The sequence below is a fragment of the Triticum urartu genome, chromosome 5 (genome assembly GCF_003073215.2).
Source record: "Triticum urartu cultivar G1812 chromosome 5, Tu2.1, whole genome shotgun sequence".
NCBI lineage: Eukaryota > Viridiplantae > Streptophyta > Magnoliopsida > Poales > Poaceae > Triticum > Triticum urartu.
In genome coordinates, this window is record NC_053026.1 from 283,306,453 (window position 1) to 283,324,486 (window position 18,034).

Here is an 18,034-nt window from a genome sequence, read left to right on the forward strand (position 1 = left end):
AACCGAGGGACTGAAAAGGCCTCGTGTGTGTTGCAGCCCAACACCCTTCCAAAGTGGCCCAAAAGCCCACCTAAACCTCCTCCATCATCTCGGTCGTTCGATCACGATCGCGTGGCCGAAAACCGCACCTCATTTGGAGCTTCCTAACTCCCTCTACCTATAAATATGTGTCTCCCTCCGAAATTCTCGCGTAGATGAAACCCTAAAAACTCCTCCGCGCGTCGCCGGACACTTCCTCCCGCGCCGGCCGGACATGTCCGCTGCCGCCACCACGTCGCTCCAACCAACCAGCGCTCGCCACATCACCTGCGCCGCCGCCCCAAGCCACTCACGGCGCGCCACCTGGCCCGCCGGCTCCCCTCCCACCGTGCCAGGCCCGCGGGCCCGGATCCGACCCTCCGGGCCCAAGCCGCGCCTCCGCTCCTCGCCTCCCGTGCGCCCGCGACCACCGCCGCCCTTCTCGCTCGTCGCTCGTCCGCGCATCGCCGCCGCCGGCCGCCGCCATGTCTCCCGCGCCGCCGCTCGCCGTGCCCCGCCGCCTTGCTTGCCGCGCGCCGCTGCCTCGATTGCCGTGCGCCGCCGCCTCGGCTTCCGCGTTCCTCGGCGGAGTTCATCCTCGCCCTCACCAGAGTCAACTCCGGCCAGATCTGGTGAGGGTGGATCAGATCCACCCATCCCTCCAACCAAACGGCTCCTTCCCCACGTCCCGAATATCCTCATCCCGCGTTGACTTTTCGCAGAGGTTAAATTCCACTAAGTCCCCGAAGTTTTCAGATTCATATGCCCATATTCAACGCATCGTAACTCTGCATCCGTAGCTCCGATTCATGCGTGTAGCATATAAAAATGTTCTTCTCGACGAGTAAATCATTTCATCTCATTGCATCATTTTCATTTGAGCTCATCTTGATGCCTGAAATGCTGTTGGAAGAGGGCTATGTAATGTATTTATCAGATCTGTTTCAGCAAATGACATTTTGTCATTTTTGCCATGATTAATGTGTGCATGCTATGATCCTGAGCTCTACATGTGTTTTGTTATATGCCATGCCATATTTAAAGTGGTGCTTGCCATGCATTTTTGTGATATGTGTGGTGACTAGCACAAGCTTGCAAAGTAGCGTAATCGGTAATGCTGATTTCAGGGACTTAGAATTTCACCAAGTCATTGCCCTGATTTTGTCGTTATGTCATATGTTCATGTGGTTTCCTAGTGATCCGTGCCTCTTTTGAGGATGATCAATAAGGATGTTTTGTTAATATTGTGGTGCTCTATCCATCCATATCTTTATTTGCAATTATGGAGCATCCTAACTTGAGTCAATCGAGCTCTACTTTTACTATTTAATGTTCCTGGAAGATCGTTGACATGATAAGCAATTTTGCCGAGGATGTTGCTATTGATCCGTGCATGCTATGTTGTTGTTCTTGTCATGTCTAGCTTCTATGCCATGTCTTCTTGATGGGTGTATGCTTAGTTTGTCATGCCATGCTCTGTAGTGAGTGCATCGAGCTCGTAAACATGCCTACTCGTTAACTGATTTGCATGCTCCAGTTTTTCACTAAGTCTGAATCTGTTTATGTTTTTGCCATGTTCACATGCTTGCCATTGTATTTTATGATCCCTTTTGGCTCAAGGTCACTAAGGGACTTTTGTTAAGTACTTTGAGTAGCTTCATGCCATGCCTTGCCTTGCCATGTTAAGTTCCTGTAGCATGTAGTTTTCATGCTCTAAAGTGTGCTTCTTGATAATAAATTCCAGAATTGTGTTAATTTCACTAAGTCTGAAACCTGTTATCATTTGCACTTTTGCCATGCTTGTTTGAATCTGTTAATGAGTGAATTAGCCGTAGCTCAGTGTTCATCTTTTGTCAAGCATCTTGAGTGGATCCTTGCCATGTATTTTATTGTCATGTTTGAGTGTTGTAGCATATTTAACTTGTTGCATTTAGATGGCTACTTGCTGTTTATCGCAGACAGGTGCCATATTTGTTTTGCTTGCCATTTCCAAACCGTGCATCCGATTCCGGTGAACTTTATATCGATTTCAACCGAAATCATCTCACCTTTCCAGTGGCACTCTTGGATTTCCGAGTTGAGGCCAGGTTCAAGCATTCCTTTGCAAATCATGCATATGCATCGCATACCGCATCCCGCATATCATACCATGTTCATGTGTTGGTTGTTTACTATGTTGTGTGCTTCTTTCCGGTGTTGCTTCTTCGGGATGGTTCCGGTAACGTCGTGATTGTGAGGACCCGTCCGACTATGTCCGTTTTTCTTCTTCATGGACTCGTTCTTCTTCCTTGCGAGATTTCAGGCAAGATGACCATACCCTCGAAATCACTTCTATCTTTGCTTGCTAGTTGCTCGCTCTTTTGCTATGCCTATGCTGCGATACCTGTCACTTGCTTATCATGCCTCCCATATTGTTGAACCAGACCTCTAACCCACCTTGTCCTAGCAAACCGTTGTTTGGCTATGTTACCGCTTTGCTCAGCCCCTCTTATAGCGTTGTTAGTTGCAGGTGAAGATTGAAGTTTGTTCCTTGTTGGAACATGGAGATGTTGTTCCTTGTTGGAACATGTTTACTTGTTGGGATATCACATTATCTCTTATTTAATTAATGCATCTATATACTTGGTAAAGGGTGGAAGGCTCGGCCTTATGCCTAGTGTTTTGTTCCACTCTTGCCGCCCTAGTTTCCGTCATATCGGTGTTATGTTCCCGGATTTTGCGTTCCTTACGCGGTTGGGTTATAATGGGAACCCCTTGACAGTTCGCTTTGAATAAAACTCCTCCAGCAAGGCCCAATATTGGTTTTACCATTTGCCACCTAGCCTTTTTTCCCTTGGGTTGGGCCAGCCCAAGGGTCATCTTTATTTTAAACCCCCGGGCCAATGCTTGTCTAAGTGTTGGTCTAAACTAGAGCCCCTTGCAGCGCCACCTCGGGGAAACTCGAGGGCTGGTTTTAGTTGTACGAATTGCTTAGCCGGTGTTGCCCTGAGAACGAAATATGTGCAGCTCCTATCAGGATGTCGGCGCATCGGGCGGTCTTGCTGGACTTGTTTTACCATTGTCGAGAATGTCTTGTAACCGGGATTCCGAGTCTGATCGGGTCTTCCCGCTAGAAGGAATATCCTTCGTTGACCGTGAGAGCTTGTGATGGGCTAAGTTGGGACTCCCCTGCAGGGATTTGAACTTTCGAAAGCCGTGCCCATGGTTATGGGCAGATGGGAATTTGTTAACGTCTGGTTGTAGAAAACCTGAAGTTGACCTTAATTAAAATGCACCAAACGCGTGTATTACCGTGATGGTCTCTTCTCGGCGGGGTCCGGGAAGTGAACACGGTGTTGGAGTTATGCTTGACGTAGGTTGTTTTAGGATCACTTCTTGATCATAGTTCATCGACCGTGCTTTTGCCTTCTCTTCTCGCTCTCTTTTGTGAATATGTTAGCCATCATATATGCTAGTCGTTTGCTGCAACTCCTCCTCATACTTTTACCTTACCCATAAGCTTAAATAGTCTTGATCACGAGGGTGTGAGATTGATGAGTCCCCGTGACTCACAGATACTTTCAAAACCAGCTTGCAGGTGCCGTTGAACCATGCAGATGATGCAACCAAGCTCAGGAGGAGCTCGATGAAGATCTTGTCCTTTATGTTGTTTTCGTTTCCAGTTGATCAGTAGCGGAGCCCAGTTGGGGTCGATCGGGGATCTGTATAGTATTTGGGGTAGTCTTCTTTTATTTTGGTTCCGTAGTCGGACCTTGTATGTATTTGGTTGATGTAATGCTTTATTCATGTAATTGTGTGAAGTGGCGATTGTAAGCCAACCATGTATCCCTTTCCCTTTTGTACTACATGGGTTGTGTGAAGATTACCTCACTTGCGATATTGCTTTCAATGCGGTTATGTCTCTAAGTCATGCTTCGACACGTGGGAGATATAGCCGCATCGAAGGCGTTACAAGGACCAGCACAACAGAATATCAAGTGCCACTGAAGAGTAGTGTAGATTGAAAAGATCCAACCTAAAATGACACAAACATAGAAGTACAACCAGATTCGAGAAAATCCACCAAGGACAGATCCACCGAAGACACACCTCCACACGTCCACCGATGATGCTAGACACACCACCAAGACAGGGGCTAGCCGGAAGAACCTTATTCCATCTTAAGGGAGCCGCCGTCGTCTCGTCTTCGGGAGCAAGACACGGATCCTAACAAAATTCGAAGGAACATCCGAAAACAGAGTCTTCCCGCCGGCAAGGGCTGGTATCCACCGCGCCGCCATCGTCCTAAAGCCACCGAAGACAAGGCGGACTGGTGGAGGTGGGGCGCCGGCAGGAGGCAAAGGAACCCTAGGCTTTTCTTAGGGGTGTGTGGACTCAAGTGCTAATTGACTTTTCATCCTCCATGTAAGAACATCGTAATGCAACGTTAGCTTAAATCAATGTAAGCATTTGATTATTTGGTTGGTGTAACAACAAGAAGAAGAAAAAGAAGAAAAGATATAGAGGCAGACAATACAATATGGGTGACCTATGTGGGTTGCTCTAACAGTCCTCGCACAACAGACGGTGGGAAGGCGTCAAACTCGAGTCGCTTCATACATGGCCACGACCCATAACGATGGCCCGGGCTAGTTTGGAAAACTGAATACGACGCCAAATTTCGGCATCAATAGTGAAGAACTGTACTCGAATAAACCAGCCTCCGCCCAATAACAATACACGAAAATGTAGCATCAAGTCAAATCAAATCAAACAAACCCAGTGTTTACTTGCACACCATGTGAAACCCACCGAACAGGCACAAATGTCAGTGGCCCACGCTGTCAGCACTCGACGCCCGCACAGGCGGCTCGCCGGAACCCGGGTGGCAGGTCCGGCGCGCGGCTCCACTTGCCGCCGGCGATGTCGTACGCCAGCACCATCCCTTCGAACGGGCCGGCCCCCGCCGCATTGTGGCCCCGGACTGCCGCCGCGCTCATTACGGCTGTCACTGTCTCACGCCCGATGCCCGCCATCGTCACGCGCACCGCCATGCCCAGCCCCACCGACCCCCTCGGCATGGGCGGGGCCTCGAGCGCCACCCACCCGCCACCAGCTCTGAGATCGCTGCCTCGACCTGCACCGCCGTGCCACCTCCAGAAGGAGAGCTCCACCGCGTGGCTGGCCACCACGTAGAGATGGTCGCCGACGCCGCAGGCGCCCACGACGCAGCCGCCGCCGGGCAGCGCCCGCGGCCGCGCCCAACTGCCGGACGCGACGTGCAGCGCGTCCACCGACCCGGCGCACACGTGCGCCCCGAGCGCCCGCGCGCCGTCGCCGGACACCGCGACCCCGCCGGCCACGTAGAACACACCTCCTGCCCCGGCCCCGGCGCACCCGTACCTCCTCCGCGGAGCCTCGGAGACCACGCGCCACGCGTCCGCCACCGGGTCGTACTCCTCGACCGCCGCGGTCCGCGCGGACCCGCCGGCGACGTAGATCCGCCCTCCCACGGCGGCCGCCGCGAACTTCTTCCGCTGGAACAGCGTGGGCGCGCACGCGCGCGCGGCGCCCGTGAGCGCGTCCACCCGCAGCGTCGCGCCGCGGCCGACGAGGAAGATGTCGCGGCCCAGCGCGACGGCGCGCGCGTGCGCGAACACGGAGCGGCCGCAATGCAGCAGAGCCAGCGGCAGCGGCAGCGCGGTGACCTGGAGCTGCTGCTGCTCCGGCCGGAACTGGAGCAGGGCCTGGGCGAAGGCGCCGCCGTGGTCGGGGACGGAGACGGCGAGCAGGGAGGGCTGGAGCTGGCCGCGCGCGCGGCGGAGCTGGAGGAAGGCGTGGGACGCGAGGAGGTCGGCGAAGCGGCGGCAGACGGCGGGGAGCGGCGGGAGGGAGACCCTGGGCACGCGGACAAGGCACTCGAGGATGAGGTCGTCGGGCAGCGCGGAGATGGGCGGTGGTGGTTGGGCGGGGAAGCAGAGGCTGGTGGTGGATGAAGCAGCGACAGGAGCGGGGACTGGGACGGGGACGGAGATGTGGCGGTCGGGGTCGGCAGGGATGCAGGACTTGACGAACCACGACATGCTGCGGGAGTGGTAGCTGTTCGCGGCCATGACAGTGGCCTCGGGAGCTCGCCGGAGTGGATCGGGGTCGCGGTGCTGCATTCGCCGATGGTGAGTACTTCTACGAGTCCATGGCCGTACCGTCAGAGTTGGGCCGTGGATTTGGGTTAGATTTTGAGTGCGATTTAGATTAGGAGATGGGTTGTGATTGCGATTGGGCGTGAAGAGAAAAAAGGGGCCAGCCGTTGGGTTCTGTGCCGGTGCGGCGGTGCCCCCACCAGCAAAGGGCGGAGTTGATTGCTTGTTTGAAATTCAAGTCAGAATTTTTATTAAATAAAATAAAACGATTTGGCTATTTTCTATGTAATTTTGACTCCGTCCTGGTTTATTGGTCTTTTTTCTAATTTGTGTCAAATTTTGACCAAAGGTTTCACTAATAAAATATTAATGCATGTCAACAAAAATTATATAGTTGGATTCGTATTTGAACATAGTTTTTAATAATATAATTTTTTATGACATGCATGAACATTTTATTAGTTAAATATATTTATCAGAATTTAGATTAGCAGATGGGTTGTGATTGTGATTGGGCATTGAGAAGGTGGGGGGCCAGCCGTTGGGCACTGTGCCGGTGCGGTGGTGCCCCCACCGGCAAAGGGCGGAGTTGATTGCTTGTTTGAAATTCAAGTCAGGATCTCCATTAAACAAAACAAAATGATTTGGTTATTTTTTATCAGAATAGCTACATTTCAGTCGACTGATCCGACTTTGGGTCAGTCGATTTTCATGGGGGGCTCGCCGGAGGGAAGGAAGAACCAGCCGCAGTGGAGGGGGCTCGCCGGAGAGGCTACCCCAGTATCTATCTTAGGGTTCATGATGGGGGCGATGGCGGGGCGCAGTGGTAGGGCGGTGGCGTGGGGATTCGCCGGAGAAAAAGCTTAGCGTGGCGGGCCTAGAGGGATGGCCGAGGCGGCGGAGGACCGGCGATGAGAAGTGGTTTCGGGGAGGACGGGACGGTGAGGCAGCGGGGGCCGGTGATGGCTGGCGGCTCAAGGGGAGATGGAGGTTGAAGAAGCATCGTGGGCCTTTGATCTCGCATCCAATGTTTGAGAAATCGATTGACCACACATGAAAAATTCAGCTGACTAATTTTTAGTCATTCCCAACTTTTACGTAGTTTTGACAAAACAACGCCATGTATTGTCAAGTACTGTAAATACTCCAATTTCATGTCATATAAACGTGGGTGATTTCAAGTTGCCTATGTTCTGGTAAGAGGGTCGGATTTTGTGTGTGTGTGTGAAATATAGACGCCGACGCTTACAAATATGTGAGACATTTCTAGGAGTTCGGTTGCTAACGATTTAGCTATTAGTGATGTGAAATTGGTATAATTTTGGGTTGACCAAATATTTTACTTCTCCCCCACAGCAACTCTTAGGCATCGAAGGTTTCCCCGCCTTCCGTCGGTGCCATCGTTGATCTGCCTCGTCTTCTGTGGTCTTAGGCCATGAAGGCACGGTGGATTCCGGCCCTTGCCGAGGGGAGGGCTTCTCCTTTGTTTTAGGTGTTCTTTTCAGTTTGTTTATGGTTTGTGTCCTATTTAGGAAAACGAGGCCGCAGCGTCGAAAGTGGAGTAAGGTTCTCCCTGCCTAATCCTCACCCTGGCTATGTGTCTTGTGTCATCGGAGAGCGTGTGGGGTATGTCTTTGACGGATTTCATGGGATTCAGCCGGTGTTTGCGGTGGATCCGGTCTTCGTTCGCCTGCGTTTGTGTATCTACAGGTTGGATCATTTCGATCTATACACTTCTTTTCATCAACGACGGTTGTTGTCTTGGTGCGCTGGTGCTTTGAGGCTTTAGCACGATGAGTTTCCGACTAATTACTACAATAAGGTTTGCCCCGCTCCTGTGAGGGAGGGGCGATGATGATCGCGCTTTCGGCTTGCTCCAATGCTTGTAATCATCGTTAGTTGGTTTATTGGCATTCATGTATTTTTTGTTACTTCTGATGTTTTTTATACGACCGTGATATTTGATGAATAGATTAGAAGTTTTTTTTTAAATAAAAGTTGGTGTAACCTTAAGTGTTGGAGACTGAACCAAACTACTTAGGTAGGTGGAGGCTAGTTGTGTCAAGAAAGAAAGTTAATGGAGGCTACTTGCTGATAGACCGTTTGATTCTTCATAATTTTCTAGTGGAGGCAGATGGTTGTTAAATATTGTCCATTTCATATGCGAACTACGTGATTTGTGAAAGGAAGACACCAAACAACAAAATAAAAAAGTTGCTCGCATCTTGAACTTGAAGCAGGCGTAAATGCAAACCATTGACCAAATGGTGCGTCGTGAGTTAATCAGTGCGTATGTTGACAAATATGGCCACAGTAGGACAAGAAGATCTCGACGTTGATTCGGTAACCACATGCCAGCAAAGGAGAGCCCACTCACCTCTCGGCTTGGTGGGGGGTGCCTGGCTTTACCAATACGGCATTAGTCCGGCCAGCCGGAGCGGGAGACGACGTCAGGTGGCACTCCCTCGCGGGTGTTGCCGGCCGGCCACCACGGCCCAGCTGAGCCATGCCACCAACCACGCCGCAGCACGGCGGCGATGACGGCGAGCGGTTCGCGGAGGTGGTGGTGGTCCGGCACGGGGAGACGTCGTGGAACGCCTCCCGCATCGTTCAGGTCCTATCCGCCGATCCTAGTATAGATATATCCTCAGTTCTGCATTCAGATGTGGAAGCTCAAGCATCTTTTATTCTGGGCCGTTTCTCCTTAGTGCGATTCCCGTATGAACTATGAACAGCCGTAATTATGTGGTCATTTTCTCTCTAATAACTGACACAACACACGTTGTAATCAATCTTGCAACACGGACAAATGAATCCAGAACTAAATGAGACCGGCAGGCAGCAAGCTGTTGTGGTATGTACTATAGTTCATTTGCTCATTAGCACTGAGCCACTGACATTTTCTTAAATTCGTCTAAATATGATGCGGACTCGACCATTAGGTGGCCCGTCGTCTGTCGGCAGAGGCCAAGCCGGCTGATGTATACTCCTCCGACCTCAAGCGTGCTGCCGAGACTGCACAAGCCATAGCTAAAGCTTGTGATGTATCAAACGTAAGAACATACCGATCGAAGTTTCGAAGTCATCACGACACTAAGCTCCATGGCACATTTTTGCTGCTTGCTTCATCATGGTTCCATATCTCACCGATACATGTATGCTCTCTCTTTTGGGATTTTCAATTAGTGTTGACTGAAGAACTAAGAGAGAGGCACATGGGACATCTCCAAGGTATGAAGTGGGACGATGCGTTTGTTCAAAACCCAGGGGCTTTCAAAGGTTTCAATATCTTTGAGCCTAAAGGGGGCTTGAATTTCAACGACAGAGACCAAGAAATCCCGGTAAGAAGCACGATTCTTTAGAGAAATTTAGATATATTAAAATTGAGCACCCTCCCAATCTTCTCAGACCATCAGCATTTCTAACTATTAGATCGTCACTTTTAGTCGTTTTTGGCCATCGGATTCGCTGTTAGTCCCACCTGAATCTCGTCCGCAGGACTAACTCGCGCGTCAGGCAGCGCTGGCCTTTTCGGGCCGCTGCTCCGGTGGCTTTTTTGGGTGTCTCACGTTCAATTGGCCTACTGGCCTACTTGTAACGCCCTTGATGCAGCTATATCTCCCACGTGTCGAAGCACGACTTAGAGGCATAACCGCATTGAAAGCAATGTCGCAAGTGAGGTAATCTTCGCAAACAACCCATGTAATACAATAAGGGAAAAGAGATACATAGCTGGCTTACAATCGCCACTTCACACAATACATGAATAAAGCATTACATCATCCAGTTACACACAAGGTCCGACTACGGAACCAAAATAAAAAAAGACTACCCCAAAAGCTACACAGATCCCCGATCAACCCCAACTGGGCTCCACTACTGATCAACTAGAACGAAACAACACAAAGGACAAGATCTTTATTGAGCTCCTCCTTGAACTCGGTTGTGTTACCTACTCGGTTACATCGGCACCTGCAAACTGGTTTTGGAAGTATCTGTGAGTCACGGGGACTCAGCAATCTCACACCCTCGCGATCAAGACTATTTAACCTTATAGGTAGGGTAAAAGGTATGAGGTGGAGCTGCAGCAAGCGACTAGCATATATGGTGGCTAACATACGCAAATGAGAGCGAGAAGAAAAGGCGAAGCACGGTCGAGAAACTATGATCAAGAAGTGATCCTAGAACAACCTACGTCAAACATAATTCCAACACCGTGTTCACTTCCCGAACTCCGCCGAGAAGAGACCATCACGGCTACACACGCGGTTGATGCATTTTAATTAAGGTCAACTTCAGGTTTTCTACAACCGGACATTAACAAATTCTCATCTGCCCATAACCGCGGGCACGGCTTTCGAAAGTTCAAATCCCTGCAGGGGTGTCCCAACTTAGCCCATGACAAGCTCTCACGGTCAACGAAGGATATACCTTCTAGCGGGAAGACCCGATCAGACTCGGAATCCCGGTTACAAGACATTTCGACAAGGTAAAACTAAACTAGCAAAGCCACCCAGATGTGCCGACAAATCCCGATAGGAGCTGCACATATCTCGTTCTCAGGGCACACCGGATGAGCCAGACGTCGGGTGGGCCAGCCCAGAGTTGCCCCTGGTAGCTCTGGACATCGCTCAGTTTGGACCAACACTCAGAGGAGCACTGGCCCGGGGGTTTAAAATAATGATGACCCTTGGGCGCGCGACCCCAAGGGAAAAGAAAAGGCTAGGTGGCGAATGGTAAAACCAATGTTGGGCATTGCTGGAAGAGTTTTACTCAAGACGAACTGTCAAGGGGTTTCCATTATTACCCAACCGCGTAAGGAACGCAAAATCCGAGAACATAACACCGATATGATGGAAACTAGGGCGGCAAGAGTGAAACAAAACACCAGGCATAAGGCCGAGCCTTCCACCCTTTACCAAGTATATGGATGCATTAATTAAATAAGATATATAGTGATATCCCAACAAGTAAACATGTTCCAATAAGGAACAACATCTCCATGTTCCAACAAGTAACAAACTTCAATCTTCACCTGCAACTAACAACGCTATAAGAGGGGCTGAGCAAAGCGGTAACATAGCCAAACAATGGTTTGCTAGGACAAGGTGGGTTAGGGGTTTGGCTCAACAATATGGGAGGCATGATAAGCAAGTGGTAGGTATCGCATCATAGGCATAGCAAAAGAGCGAGCAACTAGCAAGCAAAGATAGAAGTGATTTCTAGGGTATGATCATCTTGCCTGAAATCCCGCAAGGAAGAAGAACGAGTCCATGAAGAAGACAAACGGACGTAGACGAACGGGTCCTCACAAACGCGACGTTACCGGAATCAACCCAAAGAAGCAAACACCGGAAAGAAGCACAGAACATAGTAAACAAACCACACATGAACATGATATGATATGCGAGGTGCGGTATGCGATGCATATGCATGATTTGCAAGGGAATGAAAGAACCTGGCCTCAACTTGGAATTTCAAGTGTGCCACTGAAAAGGTGAGGTGAAATCGCTTGAAAACGATATAAAGAACGCCGGAATCGGAGTTACGGTTTGGAAATGGCAAGCAATTCAAATATGGCATCGGTCTGCGATATACAGCAAGTAGCCATCTAAATGCAACAAGATGAACATGCTACAGCACCCAAACATGGCATCAAAATACATGGAAGGGATCCATTCATGATGCTTAACAAAAAGGAACACTGAGCTACGGCCAATTCATCCATTAACAGGTTCAAACAAGCATGGCAAAAGTGCAATTGGTAAACAGGTTTCAGACTTAGTGAAATTAACACAAGCCTGGAATTTCAGATCAGGTAGCACACTTTGGAGCATGAAAACTATATGCTACAGGGCCTGAACATGGCAAAGTAAAGCATGACATGGAGCTACTCAAAGAGATTAACAAAAATCCCTTAATGACCTTGAGCCAAAAGGGATCAGAAAATACAATTGCAACCATGTGAACAAGGCAAAAACATAATCAGTTCTCAGACTTAGTGAAAACTGGAGCATGCTGAAATAGATATCAAGTAGGCATATTTACGAGCTCGATGCACTCACTACAGAGCAAGTCATGACAATCTAAGCATACACCCATCAAGAATACACATTATACAAGCTAGACATGGCAAGAACATTAACATAGCATGCATGTATCAACTTTAACATCCTCGGCAAAATCGCTAACAAGTAGACAATCTGCCCACATTCACGAAATAGCAAAAGTAGAGCTCGATTGACTCAAGCTAGGGTGCTCCATAATTGCAAACAAGGACATGGATGGATAGAGCACTACAATATTAACAAAACATCCTTACTGATCATTCTCAAAAGAGGCACGGATCACTAGGAAACAACATGAACATATGGCATATTGAGATAAACAGATCAAGGACTTAGTGGAATTGCTAAGTCCCTGAAATCAGTATTAACGAATGCTCCACTTTGCAAGCTTGTGCTAGTCACCACACACATCACAAAAATACATGTATAGCACCTCTGGAAAGATGGCATGGCATATAACAAAACTCATGAAGAGCTCAGGGGCATATCATGCACACATTAATCATGGCAAAAATGACAAATATCTAATTGGAGCAGCAGATCTGGCAACTATCTCAAATAGCACTCTTCCAACAGCATTTCTGGCATCAAGATGAACTCAAATGAAAATGATGCAATGAGATGAAATGATGAGCTCTCTGAGACGAACATTTTAATATGCTATAAGCGCAAAACGGAGTTACGGGTGCAAAGTTACGACATGATGAATATGGGCATATGAAACATGGAAATCTCGGGGACTTAGTGAAATTCTCACCCCACGGTAAAGTCAACGCGGCGCGGAGAACGAGGATGGCGGCGGATCTGGCCGGAACTCCGCCGGAGGAGGAGAGGACGACGGCGGGGCTCGAGGTCGCCGGATCCGGTCCGGCCCGACCGGATCCGCGACGAGCGGCGACGGGGGCGAGGCACATGGCGGCGGCGGAGGCGGCCCAAGGTGGCCGGAGCAGCGGCGAGGTGCGGGCCGCCGGTGGAGTGGCTCGGTGGCACGGTGGGCTTGGACGGCGGCGCGGGAGAGGCGCAGCATCGGCGGCGGCGGCGGGCGCTGCCAGGCGCGGGGCGGCGGACGGATGGGCCGGGCGGGCCCGCGATGGGCTCCGCGGGCCGGCGCGGTGGAGACGGCGGCGGAGGACAGGTGGCAGTTGCGGATAGGGCGCGGGAGGCGGCGGACGCGTCCGGCCACCGGGCAGACATGTCCGGCGGCGCGGGGAGGAGTGGATCTAGGGTTCATCCGTGAAATGATCCGAAATTTCAGGGAGGGGTGCTCTTTTATAGGTAGAGGGAGCTAGGAGAGTCCAAATGAGGTGCGGTTTTCGGCCACGCGATCGTGATCGAACGACCGAGATGATGGAGGATGTTTAGGTGGGTTTTGGGCCAAATTGGAGGGGTTTTGGGCTGCAACACAAATGAGACCTTTTCGGTCCCTCGGTTAACCGTTGGAGTATCAAACGAAGTCCAAATGGTACGAAACTTGACAGGAGGTCTACCGGTAGTAAACCAAGGCCGCTTGGCAAGTCTCGGTACAATCCGGAAATGTTTACTCCCCACACACTAGAAGAAGGTAGAAATGGCCACCGGAGGAGATAGGAGCGCCGGAATGCAAAACGGACAACGGGGAAAAGCTTGGATGCATGAGACGAACACGTATGCAAATGAAATGCACATGATGACATGATATGCAATGCATGACACGCAAGCAATGACAAGGCAACAACAGCGAATAACTGGAGGACACCTGGCACATCGGTCTCGGGGTGTTACACTACTGGGCCTCAAACCCTAGTGAAGGGTCTCTCCACCCCCGTCCCCGTGTTTGCTCTAACCTCGCCAAAGCCGTCGCTCCTGCAGTCCTTCGGCGCCATCCAATCTCACGCCAGACTCCTGCGGTAGGAGAGGAGAGTATGAACGACGTTTCTTGCAGTGACAGCGACGACCGATGAGGAGCCCTTTCTGTTTCCACCTCCTTTCTTTCATGGATGCCGTGTCTTCTTTGCCCGTCAGAGCCCAGATCTGTCTATTGTTTGTACTGGTGAGTCCATTTTGAACGCCCCCTCCCCCTCCTTTCCATCTCTTTTATGGGATGTTCAAGCGCTCATATTTCTTAGATCATCGTTCGAGAGAAGAGATGGGAAGAGATTGATTCCTGCATTAAGAATCTGTCCAAAGACACTAAGGTTTGTTTCTGTATTGAGATCTTTTCTTTAGTTATGACTGAATTTTCCCAAGAGCTCCTTTTGTAATTTATGATGTCAATATCCAAGAAATTTGAACCTGAGTTTTCATACTTTAGTAACTGAATTTCATTGATCCAAATGATAATATTGTAATCTGTACAGACTTCCTGTGATTTCTGACCCAACTCATCTCTATACAGACGTCCTGACTGGTGGTGATTCTGTTCAGGGAGAAGAAAATATACAATTCATTGTGGCACTGTTAACGCTAGCATCAGGAGGTTGTTCATGTCATCAAAATGTGCAACCAGAATGAAAGTGCAACTACACTGCAGCTTCTTCGAGGTATGCAGAGTATGTCCTCTCATACATCCTGTTCTTAATCTGTCAATTATATCCAAGATATGGGTTCACCAGGTACAAAGAACATCTTAGTGGGATTTCAAAAAAAAAGTTCAACTTATTAGTGTTAGCTTCCTATGTTATTCTCCATGGAACCCTCTCCTTAATTAAGACAGGGTATCCTTAAAAAGAAATGTAAGACGAAGGAGGGTAGAGGAGATCGAGGAGGGAGGGGGCCGTTGCGAGGAGATAGTTGGAGGTCAAGCATCGGCACTGGAGACGAGGACCCGCGAGCGGGAGAGGCGACGCTGGGCTGGCCATTTCCACTGCGTCGGCAGAAGCCAGCGGAGTGAGCTCATCAGCGTGGCATCAAACTATACAATGAAGTCAGAGTCCGGCCAGATCGTTTGCAAGGTGTGCATCCCGAAATCCATCTCCTTCTTTACTCCCTTTGATTTCAATTTCCAGCAAGAGCTTTTCGGCCAACTAGCAGCGAACTATCCGTCCAAGTCAACATGATAAACCCCCTTCCCTTCTTGAGATTGTTATATGTATTGTTTGATTATTTTTATTCACTGCGTCTGGACATGATGTTGGCAAATACAGTAGAGATCATGGGCTGAGACAATACAATAGAGATCATGTCGAGGCTGGAAATTTTGCTTTTTATAAAAGTAGGACAGTTAAAAAAACTGCTTACATTTTATTCTTCATTTATATATCAGTTAAAGAAACTTTATACATTGGTTCCTAATTTGATGCAAATAACCAAACTGAATGAACATTATTTAGCATCCAAGCACGGTGCGCAGCGCACCAGATCTGAGGCGACACCGCCACCTGCAACTTGTCCTCCTTTGTCCGATTCTCCACCCTGCATCCCCCAAAACCTCATGAGATGCATTTATGTAATGATAAGAGCAATACAATGAAAGTCCCAAATTTGTATAGAAACAAACTGAAAAGGGACAACGTACTGCACCCGTAATGTTCAGGCAAGTCTCTCAAAAGAAAACAATTCAATCCTAAACTGTATATTTGGTGAAGCGGTTAATATAGACTTGAAATTACAAGTTTAGAATTCGCTTTGGACTTTCTAATTTAGAAGTATTGAAGTTTAAATTCAATAAGAATTCTGAACTGCACACACTGTAGAATGTTGTTCAAGAAAGGATTACTTACATCTAAGCAGACCACTTTGATGCAATATGGGTTGTAAATAACCTGTCAGCAACATTATCTGTTATTACCTTCTTGAAGCTAGCAACATGGTGTTCCTTTTATTGGCCCATATTTATTATTATAGCCTTTGGTTCTTCACTTGTGCCAACCGGTTTCTTATCTTCAACCTCTGCTTATTTGCATATGTCCTTAATGTTGCTTCCTTTTCCTGGAGAGGCTAGACTTCTTTTTTTTGCCACTACAACAATGTATTTTTTTTACTATGCAGTGAAATAAGGGACCGACAACTGAATATTTTTATGCCAACACACTTCTTGCTGGTGTGTCCTTTTATCAATAACATGCCTGCTTCTCAGGAGACGCAAACTGTACCCGATTAAGAATGAGAAGAACAACCTTTGCTTCTACTAGGTACTTTCATTTATTGACATTCACCTGTTTGTGTTGTTAACATTTAGTTCCATCTATCCATCAATTAGTTATTAGTTTTTGTATATTTCAATTAAGCGTTGGGGAAGAGTAGCAAATCATAAATTTGAAACATGTATCCTCGCATCTGTGACTGTCTTATAGTCCATGAATAAATAGTTACTACTTCATTGGCGCAGTATTATTTGCCGAAATCCCTTTGGGCCAATATTTGACATGTCTTTATTTCCTCCTTTCCCTTATACAATATTAAATTTTGGCCTGGGCTTATGTTTTTACTACCCCTATCAGATCATTATTTATTGTAATTTTTGTGCAATTTTCTATATCGCCTGTTCTGATTGCACTAAAACTTTCTTCTGCTAACATAATTTTTTCATGTTATGAGGTTTATCTATCCATTTTTTTGCATGTGACGATATAAATGAATTTTTTAGATAAAAGGCTGAGCTCAACATGCCTTGAAAAGGTTCGTGCATAGTTTGGAAAGCTAATTAGTTGAATGTAGTGTCCGATATTCTTAAGCATCTCCTCGGTTTTATCATTACCAATTTGAGACGATTTTCTTTGTCTCGGTTTAAGGCTATTTAGCCTTCAGTTCGTGACCAATCTCATAATTTGCTCTAAATGATAAGTTTTCACTGCTCCAGTGGTTTGGCCTGTTAGAAACAGTTGTAGTGTACTCATTTGTTGGGAGTGTGAGTGCTCATCGCGCTATGTATTGTAGAAATCTACCGGATTAGTCAACGGTATGCTGCACCGTTTGCTTCAAAACAATCCTGATATATTTACTGATTATACAATTCTTCGATTTCCATTGGTCATTTTTCTCTTTGTGTTCTCAACTCTATGTGATATCTATTTTTCTTAAATTTTGTGCAGCAAATGAGTAAGAACTATTACATTGTACATGCTACTTATCACCTTCATCGTTGTGTTGTGAACAAAGTTGAACTGTTTGGGCTTGTGAAAAAGGTAGAAATTACTAGATATCGTGTCATGAGATATGGCCCTTTTTAATGGCATACCATATGAAGATTCTTTTAGTCAGTAGAACTTCTATGCATGCCTTCAGCACATTACATCTTCATTCGGTGAAGGATGTCATCAAAAGTGAAGGATGGCATTGGAATTTTCTTCATTATTTAACCAAGTGAAGGATAGCATCACACAATGGTGTAGTCTAGGATAGGGATACCTACATTTTTTTATTTTTGCACAACACATTGCAATATAGTATACATGATTTTAACTTATACTTTTGATGAATTTTATCTCAAGTTCTTCAATGATAATATGTTTCCGCTTGTTGCTTAAAGCTGTTTCTCAAGCAAAAAATCTTCTATCTTTCGGTTTGTTTCCACCAATGTGTATTGTTAAATTATCTATGTTGCTATTATTTTGGAAATGAAGAGACTATATTCTTATGATATTGGTTAAAATACAATTTGCTAGACACTTCTACTTAGATGTATGGTTATTGTTGATACTAACATCTATTTTTTTATATTAGCGGTTCAGAAAAAAAACATCTATTTTTAAATTTTATTTTTGTGCCATGATATACCTGTCATTCTATTGCCATAATGGACAGGTGCGGCAACGCGCGCCATCGATGATCTAGTTATAGCTTTATGTTAGTGTGGTTCTCAGCTGATCCTGTATTTTTTCTTGTTTACCTCGTGTTAAGGGTGGTGGAGAG

General features: G+C 47.6%; 2 protein-coding genes across 9 annotated transcripts; one reads left to right on the forward strand and one right to left on the reverse strand.

Moving 5' to 3' along the window:
- Window positions 1–4,688: 4,688 nt before the first annotated feature.
- LOC125555894 (F-box/kelch-repeat protein At5g26960) lies at window positions 4,689–6,804 on the reverse strand. The gene has a single exon (XM_048718701.1). It carries the CDS (start codon window positions 6,159–6,161, stop codon window positions 4,842–4,844), a length of 1,320 nt encoding a protein of 439 aa, XP_048574658.1. The 5' UTR covers window positions 6,162–6,804; the 3' UTR covers window positions 4,689–4,841.
- A 1,593-nt stretch (window positions 6,805–8,397) lies between these two features.
- Window positions 8,398–17,562, forward strand: LOC125508612 (phosphoglycerate mutase-like protein 4). 8 transcript variants are annotated; one of them, XM_048673370.1, is made up of 3 exons: window positions 8,401–8,751; window positions 9,080–9,190; window positions 9,324–9,794. In XM_048673370.1, exons 1-3 carry the CDS (start codon window positions 8,644–8,646, stop codon window positions 9,327–9,329), a joined length of 225 nt encoding a protein of 74 aa, XP_048529327.1. In that variant the 5' UTR covers window positions 8,401–8,643; the 3' UTR covers window positions 9,330–9,794. The 8 variants fall into 8 exon arrangements, 2 of the variants coding, with proteins under 2 accessions (XP_048529326.1, XP_048529327.1); XR_007283644.1 differs by lacking the exons at window positions 9,080–9,190; window positions 9,324–9,794 and adding exons at window positions 14,609–14,724; window positions 14,894–15,258 and having other exon boundaries at window positions 8,403–8,751; XR_007283638.1 differs by lacking the exons at window positions 9,080–9,190; window positions 9,324–9,794 and adding an exon at window positions 14,580–15,258 and having other exon boundaries at window positions 8,398–8,751.
- The last annotated feature ends 472 nt before the right edge of the window (window positions 17,563–18,034 follow it).